Here is a 14,105-nt window from a genome sequence, read left to right as displayed (position 1 = left end):
TCAAAGGTCTAATTGGTCCCCTTCTTTACCATTTCTTCCAGCTCTTCTATAAATCCTAGCCATCTGGCAAGGTCTCTGAGGCTTTCTTTCTAGATAACTAATACTGCTTATGCTTGTCACAGTCACCTCTGTGATTTTCCTTACACAATGTTTCAGCACACAAGGTCTGATAAAATGCAGTGTATATGACACGAGATACAGAGAGTTATGTAACTGTCATAATCAAATTTACAAGTGGTTTATACTTAAAAGAAAGGGCTCAGTTTTGAAATATACAGATCTTTGCTATCACCACAGATATGATGTAACAGGTGTGTTATTGCAAAAGCTGAAAAGCAGTGTAATATAAGGAAAAATACATAAGGCAAGGGGCCTTACATTTTGCAAAGAATGCTTTTCAAACCATTCTATAAGAGGTTATTATCATCATGCTCATTCTCTGCAACAGTGGAGCTTTGGCGTAGGTCTTCATAGCAGTGTCCAGTGTGGATGAACAAGGTAATGGTGCCAGCAGCACTCGAAATCCTCCCTGCTACTCTTTACTTTTCCTTCATTTCCTCTCATGGGATGGAAAAATAAACTGAAACTGAATTCTAACAGTGATCCCACACCAGCAGTGTGAAACATGCAACATCAATCCACAACCCAGATCTTTGATTAAAAGTGAGCAGCCCATTTTAAACATTTTGATCAGTATATAATCTGTCTTATCTCTATGATCTAACTCATAACCAGGCATAACATCCAAATGACTGGTAAAGTCAATTGAAAAAGCATGCTTTGATTAGGCTTAATGGAGGCTGGTAAAAAATAAGCCTTTCCATCCAAATGAAAATGATTTTGCAAGTGAGCACAATTTGCTGTAATGCAAATTTCAAGGCTATACTACATACACTGTGAAGAGAGTGCTTTAAAAAATTCTAAATTCATTAACTACTGATTTTAGTACATTAGACAGTAATAACAAATTATTTGATTGACAGATCAATTTTCTCCACTTATTTTCCAAAATGATTGCAATTCTATTATCAATCAAAGTTACACTTCAGTTTTCTTGCAAATTTAACTCATAACTAATATGTGAATCACTATAGTGCCCATATAAGAAAATAATCTGTATCTTAATAAGACTTTTAAAATAACCCCTACTCTTCTTGAATAATTAATTACAAAGAATAGCTGGAAATTCTGTCTAACCTGTTGTGTAATGGTGCTCCATGGCTCTTGAAGAAGACGAACTTTATAGAATTGATGGACACCATCCCATATCTCTTTCAGTGTTAAAGGCCTTCCATCTGTAAAAAATTGTTACATTTTTGGTTAGTTCTTAAATAACTTTCAGAGTATTTCTACAAATACTGAAGATTAGAATTAAATTCCTTGCCTATACAACACACCTATATGTGTGACATGTACATATATGACAAATATATAGACATCTGCATTAATGTATGTATCTTATACTCAATAATAGTGTTTTTTGGATTTCCCCGGAGTAGGGAACTCCCATGTGGGAGCTTCCCCTGTCAATGAGAAGAAAATCTATCAACTTCTCTTGAACCTTCAGTTTCAGTGAGCTGCCTTAGGCACTGGTAGGTAAATGACTTGCTTAGAATCACACAACCAATATTTATCAGAGGCAGTCACTCTGACTCTGAAGCTGGCTCTCTACACACTCTTCTAAGATACTCCTCTCATTGATGCACATTAGCCAGAACAGTATCTCAATAGCTACTTGTTAAAGTTGCTTAAACATATGACTTTAGCTTCTTCATCTCACACTAGTACTTAAACTGGGGCAGCTAGGTGGCAGCATAGTGTACAGAGTGCTGGGCCTGGAGTCAGGAAGATTGAGCTTCCTGAATTCAAATCCAGGCTCTGAAACTTACTGGCTGTATGACCCTGGGCAAGTCACTTACCTTGTCTATCTCAGTTTCCTCATCTGTAAAATGACCTGCTGAAGAAAACAGCAAACCACTCCTGTATCTTTGCCAAGAAAACACCAAATGGAGTCACAAAGAGTCATACACGACTAAAACCAAATGAACAACACCACTTAAATTATCCAATTGCTTATTGAATATTAATTGGTATAGCCTTTAGATATTTGGGAAAATAATTAAAATCCAAAAATATTTTGGAAGGAATTTCTGAATACAACTACTAAATTGGTAGCAGATCTATAGAGGCAGATGCTTACATTCAGATATAAACATATTCTAATGATAGGTCTATAGGTGCCCTGTATACAACTTTAAAATCTTAGTATTTTCTTTTTTTCTTTAAAATCCAGTGCTAACACAAATAATGTATCCATTTCAACAAATATTTATTGGATGCCTACTTTGCAGAAAATTGTGTTAGAACCTATTGGGAATACAAAGATGAATAACTTGGCCCCTACTATAAAGGAACTTTCAAACTAACAAGAAGATAAGAAATGTACACAAAAAATTATAATGTAGTAAATGTGGCATGATCTGTTAAGTACTAAAGGGGTTCAAAGGAGGGAGAAAACATTTCTTTCCTGGAGGAATCACAAAATCCCATTGTTTGAAGGCACCTCAGAGCTCATCTAGGTCAGTCATAGCCCAGAAGGAATCCCCCTGACAACACCCTGTTGTCTATCTTCCACTTGCAGATCTTTGGCTTCAGTCAATGGATAAAAAGGGCATTTAGTTTTCTGGCTTCCATATCCCACTACTGTAAAGTCCATTAAAAAGCCCTAGTCCTTTCAGATGAACTATTAAATAGCTATGCTTTCCTCATTCTGTACTTGTGCAATTGATTTTTTCAACCCAAGTAGAGGACTTTACATTTAGTCCTATTAAATTCTGTCTCACTAGATCTTAATTCTCAGAATAGACTGCTGAGATCTTTTGGGATGCCAATTCAGTCATCCAATGTGTTGGTTATCCCTTACAACTTAACTCGATGTCATCCAGAAAATGAATAAACATACCATACCATCTATGCCTTTACTCAAGTCACTGATAAAAATATACTATTATCCAGCCTACATCTCTCCAATTCATTCATAAGGATATCTGAAGAAACTTTGTCAATACCAGGTTGAAATCCAGATATTCCCTGTTTTCCAACCTGCTCCCTGAAGAGACCATGCTGTCTTTAATGATCACCACTTTTTCTTCTAAATTCAAACAAATCTTTAATAATATATTCTAGAGTTTTGCCAGGAATTAAAGTCAGGCTCACTTCTTTATAGAGGCCTCTGAACTTTTCAAATTTCCTGGTTATTCCATTTTCTATCAGTAGCTCTACTTGTTTTCAACTCCACAAAAAATCATCCCCCTCCCCCCCCATAATGGGAATGTGAATTTAAAGATCTTCCCTGTCCCTTAGACCTATGGGGGAATTTGAAGACCTCCCCTGCTTTGAAGCCTGTGATAGAGGGTATTTGCTAAAGGGTAGGGCAGAGCCCACAGGAAGTTTCCCTGATGTGAAGATAAACTCTGACCCCTAACAGGCTGAATGTAGTCACATGGAGCCTGTGGTGGGAAGAGTTTTGCTCAAGGGAAGCAGAGCCCACAGAAAGCTGGGAATCAGAGCCAGAGAGACAGTGGCAGAGACAGCTGCTCAGGCAAGGAGATAGAGAGGTTTGTGAGTAAATATTGATCTTATATTGGTTTGTGGGAAGGCTAAAGGATGTTGTAGCTCTCAGTATTATTATGGCTGCTTCATATCTTTGGTACTATAATGGCATCAGCTTACTGGTTTTGGGATTCAGTTTTCAGGTGTCTAAGTAAATGCTTCAGTTCTGTCCTCTATATGGAGAGTTTGGTATGTTTTGCAATCAAACATCATGCAATATTTATACTCACAGTCTTTATCATAATTGTGGGTGCTATAAATATTGCACTGACTCTACACCCTCCCCCCAATCCAAATATCCCTTGATATTCCTCTTCTCCCATTTTGGAGCTTCCTTCTGTGAGTGGTCTTCCCCTTAGTTTATAAACTCCTTGAGGGCAGGGACTATCTTGCTTTTTTTTTCTTATTTATATACACTTACCATTGTACTTGGAACACAATTGGTGCTTAAGAAATGTTTACTGGATTGAATTGTTGAATTCTGTGCTTCCAAAGTGGTGTGATCTTGGGAAAGGTCTGTTCATTACCTTCCTGATCTGAGTTCTGCCATCTGAGTCTACTGGTTCACATGCAGGTGAGTTTCAGTAAACTGCTGCAGGCATTGTTAGCCTACTGGAAGGTTCTCCTTCTGGTCTTGATCCCCTGCCCTGGTTATTGAACTGCAGGCATACGTGCTGGGCTAAAGGCTAGAACTGAGTAGTTGCTCTGCTCATGGGCTCAGAGCCACATGGCTAGTGCTTTGGAATTTGTTCTGTGCTTGGTACTCAATTAGGCCCCACTTTTGCATGTTACTGTTCCTCTCAGCCCTGGATCTGTGACCTGGAACTGAGGAGTGAGATACTGAGCTACTGGAAACAACCTCTTCTAGCTCCCAACACTAGTTCAGGGGTCCCCTGGGGTCTCTTTCTGCCCCCAGTGTTCATTCTCAGTCTCCTTACTGTCCCTAGCTGTTGGAATGCTCCCTGCCTCTACCACAGGCTCCTGGCCAGCCCTTGCCCCAAAGCTCACAGATCTTTCTGTTTCCCCAAGCTGCCCTCGGCTGGAAAAATGACTCACTGTGATTGTCTTGGCTTTCCCTTCTGAATCTGGTCTAGTGCATCTTCTTGGCTGAGGAGGAGGTACTCTGTGGAGCTACATCAAAAATGATTTTTCTTGCTCTGTCATCCTGGCTCTGCCTCCCCCCAACTGATTTTTTTCCCAATATATGAATAGAACTGAATAATCATTATATGTTGAGACCTTTTTGTATTTCAATGCAGTCATCCAATGGTCTGGACATTCCTCCGGCCATCCAGAAGTCTATGATTTCCACCACAGCAGCACCTCGTCATTCTTGGGATTATAAGAGCACGACCCTCTCTTCTAAGTATCCTTAGTCACCTTTGTTCGCTTCTGTCTTCTCTATGTATCTTTTAAAAATGTGCATTGATCAATGAGTTCCCTATAAAACGGTCCCTTTATCTAGCTCCCCTTTTTCTACCACATTGGACTGATTTCTCCATTAGTGTTTGTGCCGTTTTGACTTCAGCAGCATCATATCCTTCTTGAGCCAAATTCTAGGCCATGGACTTCATGGGCTCCTTTCTGTATTCTACCTAATTTTGTATATTCAAGGAGTTTCCATTCTGAATAAGAATTCTCTTGATGATATACCCCAGAATGGTCATCCAGACTTTACTTGAAGACCTCCGGTGAAGGAAAACCCACCACCTTCAGAGAGTCATTCCACTTCTGGATAACTCTACTTCTTTGGAACCTAACTCTGCATCTCTGAGATTTTTATCCATTATTCCAAGTTTAGCCCTCTGGGGCCAAGAAGAACAAGTCTTCTACATGATACCCCTGCAAATATTTTTTTTAAAGCAATTGGCATTAAGTAACTTGTTCAAGGTTACACAGCCAGTTATTTCTGGGTGTGGTGCTAAGTATCTGAACCTGGATTCGATCCCCAGGTCATCCCGACAATGGGGCCAGTGCTCTTACTCTCTGTGCTACCTGGCCGCACCCCCCCCTACAAATATTTGAAGACAACAATCACATTCTTTGTAAGTCTTCTCTTTGCCAAAAAGTCATTGCAGGTATAGAATAAAAAGCAGAAGGGGAATTACTGAAGAGCTATTTGCTGTTCTAAATCCATTGCTGAAATGAAGATGGGCTGCTCTGCTGGAATTTAAGAACTAAGTACTGTCACTTGCCAACTATTTCTCTATGTAAAGATATAAGAAATCTATTAAATTAACAAATTTTAATACATACAATGCATTAAATGCTCCAATATTTCAAGGGATCAATGTGGATATCCACTCACAATCTATCCATGCTTGCCCATTCTGAGCAAACCTTGCCTATTTCTTCCTGTAAGGGAAGCACTTAACATAATGGGGGCCTTCCATGAGTTCTCTTGACATTGAGTTAGATGCCAGTGGAGAGAATGTGGGCTATCCATATATTTAATTCCTCTCTTTCCATGTAACCAGCCCATTTTTCTCACTCATACATTTCCTTGAGATATCCTTTTCACCACTTCTTCATTGTTTACTAAACTCACCACGAGAAAATAACATGAAGAAAACATGTCAAATGACTTCATTAGTAGTCTCAAAGACATTTATGTTGCTTAATGAGCCTTCATTGGAGAAAACAGGTCTTCATGGCCAAAGAATTAATCATCTAGTGGCCAACTACATGTTCACATTTATTTATAATTTACAAAACCTTTTCTTCATAACAACTTAGTGACACAGGCAATCCAGGTATTATCATCTTTGTTGTACAAATGAGAAAACTGAGGTTCAAAAAGGTTTAATCACTTGCCTTTGACCATGGGGCTGAAAAAGGATAGAAGTGGGGCTCAAACAAAAGTCTCTCATGTTTGAATCCTGGGTTATTTCTGTCCTATGTCACACTGTCACTTATAGGAAACTGGAAATATAATAGAGTGATGTCATAGCTAGAATGTGTCTCACTTTGTAACTGAAAATGTGAACTTTTCTTCCACCTTTATTTTCAATAAATAGCAATAGAATATTTTGATACATTTTCAATAAGTATCTTCATCTTGGCATTTATCTGGCGGCAGGAGACCATTATCTTGTGATAAATAGTTTTATTCCATTGACATTTTCATGTCTGTAAAATGAACAAGATTTATTCATCCAATTAACATTTGAATGTCATGTTTAGCTACAAGTTAAAAACAAGCTGCCTTCCATCTTTGTGTTATATTGTTTTCTGAACACATTTATAGAGTAGGGCCAAATTCTGCCCTTAAGACAAACATCATACATCTTGAAAATGTGTGTGTGTGTGTGTGTGTGTGTGTGTATGAGAAAGAGAGAAAGAGACAGCGCACACAGGAAAAAGAGAGAAAATAAATATGTAAATTTTGGATTAGAAAGGTTGGGTACTTAAACATTTAAAGTTCAAATGGAAATTCATGTACTTAAGTTATAACAGGAAGACATGACAAAAATGGATCCTAACTTCAATACCAGAATAAATTTAATCCAGACCAATTAAACACATATAAAATGCATAATGTTTGCAAAGCACTGTGCCAAGTGTTGAGAATGATCTCAAAATAAACAAGACACAGTCTCTTGTCCTCAAGTATTTTATAACCTATTGAGAGACAAGGCATATACTAATAAGTGGCATTCAAAATAAAATAAGTGCATGAGAGGTGCCAGTGAGGTGTTATAAGGGTTCTGAGAAAGGAAATATTTACAAATTGTCCCCTCAGGGAAGGTTTATGAAAGCATAGTAGGATTACAATAGGCAGAGATAGGAGTAGAGAAGATTCAGGCTACAAGCACATGCAAATAGGTAGAAAAGCACTGGATATTTGTGGACAAGTGAGAGGTCTAAATTAGCTCAAATTTTGTTTGAAATGAGGCCATAAAGGCAGGTTCAGCTGACATATATGGACTTGATTCAGCAGGCAGTAAACTAGTAGGAAGAGAAGCCAGATTGCAAGAGCTTGGGGAGCGAGATAGTTAAGAAATCAGAAAACAACTACAAGCTAGTCTTCTCTCCTTTGTCCTCTTTCCTCTGGATGTCAATTACTCCCCATCCTTCTGGTGTTCCATTGCTATGTGGACTAAATTTGGGGCTGAAAAACAGAAGAAGCTGAATGTGAAAGAACAATTAAGAGAAGGCTGTTTTGTGAGGGAAGGAGGAGTTGGAGAGCATTTTAAAAGCAAAGGAAAAGTAACCAGTGGATAGGAAGAAATTAGATGCATGAAAAGAAGGCATGATTGATGTAGTATGGTTCTGGAGGGGATGGTGGATGGGATCAAGTAGAATTAACTTTGATACCTTTTCCTTTGAGACAAAACAGGTGGTAGGAATGGAAGAAATTATAGAAGTTTTGAGATAGAAAGGTCAGAAAGTGAGGATGTTCACATCAAATGGCCTAGAACTTTTCAGTAAAGTTTGGAGACAAAGTCATCAGTTGAGAATCCAAGGCAGGAGTGAATATGGGGACCTGAGAAGAATGGAAAAGGTCTGGTGATTCTAAGCTGAAATGGCAACACACAGCTTCCCTTCCCACAGGGGTTTTGAACTTGGGATCTACAAACTTGTTCTTTGAAAACATTTTGATAACTGTATTGCAATATAATGGTTTTACATTGTAATCCTATGTATTTTATTTTTACAAATTTTACATTTCCCTGAGCCACATCTAGACTTTGCATCTATACTTTCTCCACAAACTCCCTCTGTTTGCTACCAGCTACGTAGCACCATTGCATGTAATTCCCTCCACAGGTAGACCACTTTGGAAGCAGCTCCCTACCACCCTAGGATGCTTCCATCTGAGGAGAGTCTCCACAAACCTGACATGAACTCCCAACCAAGCTCTCTTCTGTTTCCAAGGTCCACTGTACTTCTCTCTGAATCATTGGTATGAAATCTGGAGATCAGTAAGGCATTTCATTTCATCTCTCAAAATATTATCATCAATAAGCTAGGACTATTGTCAGATGGCTGCATAAGCTGCTAGAAGATTTCATCCAAACTGTAGTGATCAATGGAGTAGTACCAGTAGTGTTACAAGGCTCAAATAAGATAAAGGATTACTTTGCAAACCTTGAAATACTTATAGAAATACCAGTTATTATTATTATTAATAATATTAATTAGCTTATGGTCTTGGTGATAACTTCCATAACTGTAATATAACTTCTAGGCAATCTGAAGATAATTTCATTCCTTGAACCTTCTACTACACTCCTGGTGAGCCTGAGCAATGTTTATAAAGCAATATAGGGGTGTGCTGGTAAAAAAATGTTCAACAACCAGTTTCTCTGGGGGGAAAATTGTGCACACACACACTTTTAAATTTAATCTGCGTTATTAACACTTTCTTCAGTATAGACAATGAACAAAACAATAAATCAAACCCTGATTTATGGTGATTCCTTATTTCTGAGGTATAAATGTTCACCCTGAAAATTTAACAAATGGCTTACAAGCACTTTAGAGCTGGTTCCAGTACATCTCTGAGTATTACTAATATGAGAAGTTGCATACTTTTTGGGGTTATTTTTAAATCAGTAAGATAACAGTTAAACCATGCTCTTCAAAATGCAGATGACAAAAAGACCCCCAAAACTCAAGAATACCATTATCAAGTCAGAGAAATGGACAATCAAGAACAGCATGGAGGTTTTAAAAGGTATAAATTCCACAGCCTCTAAAATACACAGATGTAAAATGAGGACCACGTTGGTAACATTGAAAGCTGTCTTACCTCCTCTATTGGGAAAAGAGCTATGAGTGGAAATAAACTGCTTGGAAGGCAGCAAAACTATCATCTAATTATGCCAAGGTTCACAGGCGAGAGAAAACCCAGGGGGGGAGGTTGTTGGGTGATCTTTTCCTGAGTTTTCAACTAAACCAAGCATCATATTCAAACCATGTCATAAAAGCCATTATAGAATGACATTATTCTTCCTTTCCCTTAATCATCAATTTGGAAACCATTTGGTGTTGGTTGTCTATAAAAAGTGTGTAGAGAAAGTGAGACTGATTTTTTTCTTTATAAACATACCAGGATTTACCCATTAAATAAATACCATCCTTCAAACAGACATTTTAGAAAGTATGCATATTTCTCCAACACTGCTGCCATTGCTCAAACTCTATTTGGAATTCTTTTGAAATTTGTTTTAGATGTAATTTATGAGGTAATCAGTTTCATTATTTTATAACCACCACCTCATTAAAAAAATTATATTGGTGTGTGAATTACTTGGGACACCCAATAATTCTGATATTGGTTTCATTTTGTGAGAGTGATAGTCACATATGCATGCTTCTACTGGTACTAGGTTGACTCACAAGGTCTGAACTTGCCCATATGAACCCAGACTGAATTGGTTTTCCCAAAGCTAGCTAGTTTTCTGTCATTTGGGTGCTGGATTTTATGCCATTTGCATATGGTTAGTTGTTTTGTCATTTTCAAAATTTGGTGGCTTTTAATAATGGATGTTATTCAAAGGGAACATACAAAAGGTGTAGCTCTTTTTTTTTTTTTAAAGCAATCAGGTTTAAGGAACTTGCTCAAGGTTACATGGCCAGTTATTTCTGGGTGTGGTGCTAAGTATCAGAGTCCAGATTCGATCCCCAGGTCATCCCAACACTGGAGCTAGTGCTCTTACTCGCTGAGCCACCTGGCCGCCCCTAAGCAATTGGGGTTAAGTAACTTGCTCAAGGTTACACAGCCAGGTGTTTCTGGGTGGGTGTTAACTGTCTGAGCCCGGATTCGATCCCAAGTCATCCCAACTCTGGGGCCAGTGCTCTTACTTGCTGTGCTACCTGGCTGCCCCAAAAGGTGTAGGTCTTAAAGAGCAGGCTTGATGGCTGTTAGAGATACCTCAGTGGTTATTGGTGTGGAGGAGTCATGCACGCTCCAGGATCATTCCAGACCATAATGAAATGGGGTTAGTTGCACTAAAGTGTCAAGAAAAATCTGGTCAAAAAGGAAAACAACAATAACAACCACAACCCCAAGAACTGACAAACTATTAAATAACTAAATTAATTGTTATTAAATAAAGACCATCAGAAGGATTTGGAAGCTGGAGGAGCATAATTCCTATGCAGTGTGGTATAGGCTTCTTGAAGTTGGAATAATAATGAGAAGACTAGTAAAAAAAATAGCTCCTAACCATTGCTATGAAGCAAAACAAAACAAAACAAAACAAAACCTGTCATGGGTAAGACAATATACAAAGTCTGGAACAACAAAGATTGGAAAAGGTAATTTCTACTGATGAAATTTATTTTCTCATTTAAAGTTTTTACCAAAACTGTTTTCAAAAGCAATTTGGGTGAACCTGTGGGACTTGAGCATCATCATCAGAATGTAAAGCATATACTCAGTAAAGACATTTTAAAGATTTTTTGTTTAACTTCCAATGAGACTGGAGATGTCCCATTGAGAGAATGATGAACTTTGATAAAATATGGTATAGTAAGAAGCAGAATTGTTCTAGAATTACAAAAATTCCCAAATGGAGAATGAATACTGAAATACAACCTGACACTATGCTATATGCCATGAAAGATTAAGAAATTTATCTAAAAGATGGAAATAAAGCACTAAACATTGAAAATGGACTAAATTAAACCTCATTGAAAACTTAGGGGCTATAGTCAAAGCTAGATTTGGAAAATGGATTGTTCACCAATGAGATATAATATTCAATATAATAAAAGTATAGTTTCATGATGAAAAATTAAAGAATCTGTCGAAATCTTGTGAACTCAATGCCAAATTATTATAAGATTTCAGCAGAAGAGGGCATATTGAATATTAAAATATTTTAAAACATGTACAAAAGTTGTAAGGTTCATTCTATGATAATAAATTTAATTATATTACTTTGTCTCAATTTGAACACCACAGTAAAAATGTTTCCACTGGATTGAATTCACAACTTATCAAGAACTACATAATAATCATGCCAACCATTTTATTCTTGGGCATTTTTTTCCCCAATTCACTTTGCAGAGACTCCAAAACCTTAACTTAAAATTCAATAACTAAGCACAGACATATATGTAGCTCGGTGTTTATGAAATCAGAAACCTCAAACTATGTTAATTGGTGTTCCATTTTCTCCAGACAAAGTTAGAACAGACAGGGATGTGATCAATCAAGTGACACTCTGGCTTAGAGCCTGAGTCCTTTGGTGGGTTGATTTTTAACGTACTTAATTTCCAAAAGAAAGGTCCTACTTCTGAGCGAAAATTAATCACTTTTAGGAATAAAAACAAAACAAAAGTGCTATATAAATTTAGATGGAGCTTCATTAAGTTTAGAAGTTGCCTACAGAGATTCTTGGGGGTACTAAAATACCACATGGTAGACTATAGAGGTCTGTTTTACCCTGAAATTATAGAGTATCCATGGAGATACAAGAGCACCTAAAACTCACATGACAAAGGACAAAGGGGCATGGAATAAAAAACAGATTAATTACAAAGTACAAATTTTTGGCAAATACTAGTTAACATTTTTATATCAAAAATCTCAACTGAATAATAACCTACACATGAACTAATCTATATATTACTCAAAATGTACAGTTTTCTTAATTAAATTCCTCAGGGTTCTTAGTTTTCATGACAGCATGAGATATTTTAGTTTCAATAACAGCATGAGATATTTTACTAGTATTATCCTGAAGATTAGTGAGACCATAAAGAAATAAGAATGTCTTTTTTAGGAATAACATTCTCATCAAGGACAAAAAGTATATATGAATTCTCACAATAGGATTATGTGCCTTCAACAATGCTTGTGAAGAATAATCAATATTTTGGTGTCTCCAGTCTCATTGAAGGTAGTCTCTCTAATGGTATAGATTGCAAGTCACCCTTGCCTTCTCAGTCTGTGTATCCGTGTCCTTGTCACCCATATATCTCCAGAGGTTCCACTAATGTAATGACTCTCTGACATTGTGGAGATATCAGATAGAGCACTAAGGTCTGTTCCTTTGTTATGCTTCACTATTACTGCATGAATGATCCACTTTTTTTCAGTCATACATCTTTCAAAGTGACATTCTGAAGATATTCTTCCTAGGTAATGTGTTACAGTCTTCTAATGGCCATCACGCACCTTCATTGTCTAATGGATGACTTTCACTTTAATTCTTCAAAGACAGTAGCACTCTGGGGTGGAACCAAGATGGCAGAGTAGAGGAAGCATTACAAGTGAGCTCTCACAACATCCTCTCTAAACAACTTTAAAATAATACCTCAAAAAGCATTCTAAAGCAGCAGAACCAACAAAAGATCAAAATGAGACATTTTTTTCTAGCCCAAGACAACTTAGGAGGTCAAGAAAGAGAGGTCTGTGGCACTGAGGTGTGGGCTGGCCTGGAGTCAATGTGGCAGCAGCACCAGCTGTGGGACTTGGTGGTGGGAATAGCAGCAGTGGCAGCTTTGGGAGCTCTCGAGCCAGAGACAGTAAAAGGATCATGTAACTTTTCAGAGAGAGATTACAGGGGACTTCTCTCCTGGCACTGGGCATAGGACAAGGTAGTGTTTTGCAACTCCATTATCTATTCTCACTTCCAGATCACAGTTAGAGGGCAAAGAGGAGCATTTTTGGTACCAAGGGAGCAGGGCCCCTGAGAAGCAGTCACTTGTGGCTACAAGGGATAAGAGTAAGCACCTACCCGGGTAAGGACCAGAGCACAGACCAGGAGAGCAGGTGGGGTTATTGCTCCCCAGATCAACAGAACAGAGTCCAACTTTAATATAAAGTTCAAAGTCAAGAAATAGGCTGGAAAAACGAACAAACAAACAAAAAGGATCTGACCATAAAAAGCTATTATGGTGACATGAATGATTAAGACACAAACTCGGAAGAAAATGATGTCAAAACAACTAAAAACAAAACATCAAAGAAAAAAATGTGAATTGGACACAAGCCCAACAAGAATCCTTGGATGACCTAAAACATGATTTTACAAAATCAAATAAGAGTTGTAGAGGAAAAATTGGGAAAAGAAATGAGAGTAATGCAAAAAAAAAATTATGAAAAGATAATTAATAGCTTGGTAAAAAGGCACAAAAATACGAAAGAAAATAACACCTTAAAAAACAGAATTGGACAAATGGAAAAAGAAATAAATTCTTAGTAAAGAATTCCTTAAAAAGTAGAATTGGGCAAATGGAAGCTAATGACTCCATGAGACATCGAGACAATAAAACAAAATCAAAAGAACAAAAAATAGAAGAAAAATGTAAAATCTCTCTTCAGAAAAACAACAGACCTGAAAAATAGATTGAAGAAAGATAATTTAAGAATTATTTGACTGTAGGGGCAGCCAGGTAGCACAGTGAGTAAGAGTACCAGCCCCAGAGTCGGGATGACCTGGGATTGAATCCAGGCTCAGACACTTAGCACCCACCCAGAAACACCTGGCTGTGTAACCTTGAGCAAGTTACTTAACCCCAATTGCTTAGGGGTG

At 37.6% G+C, this 14,105-nt stretch overlaps 1 protein-coding gene across 6 annotated transcripts in view; it reads right to left on the bottom strand.

The window, feature by feature from the left end:
• ATG10 (autophagy related 10) overlaps nucleotides 1–14,105 on the bottom strand; it is a 318,137-nt gene that overhangs the window by 75,208 nt on the left and 228,824 nt on the right. For all 6 annotated transcript variants that reach the window (XM_069085042.1, XM_069085045.1, XM_069085043.1 and 3 more), the window contains one exon: nucleotides 1,198–1,295. In XM_069085042.1, coding sequence (XP_068941143.1) covers nucleotides 1,198–1,295 — 98 coding nt within the window. The remainder of the gene's footprint in view (nucleotides 1–1,197; nucleotides 1,296–14,105) is intronic.

The sequence above is a fragment of the Petaurus breviceps genome, unplaced genomic scaffold (assembly GCF_028583685.1).
Source record: "Petaurus breviceps papuanus isolate PSGF00001 unplaced genomic scaffold, PetGlider_PUasm1.0 175, whole genome shotgun sequence".
NCBI lineage: Eukaryota > Metazoa > Chordata > Mammalia > Diprotodontia > Petauridae > Petaurus > Petaurus breviceps.
This window is presented reverse-complemented; position numbering and strand designations above follow the sequence as displayed.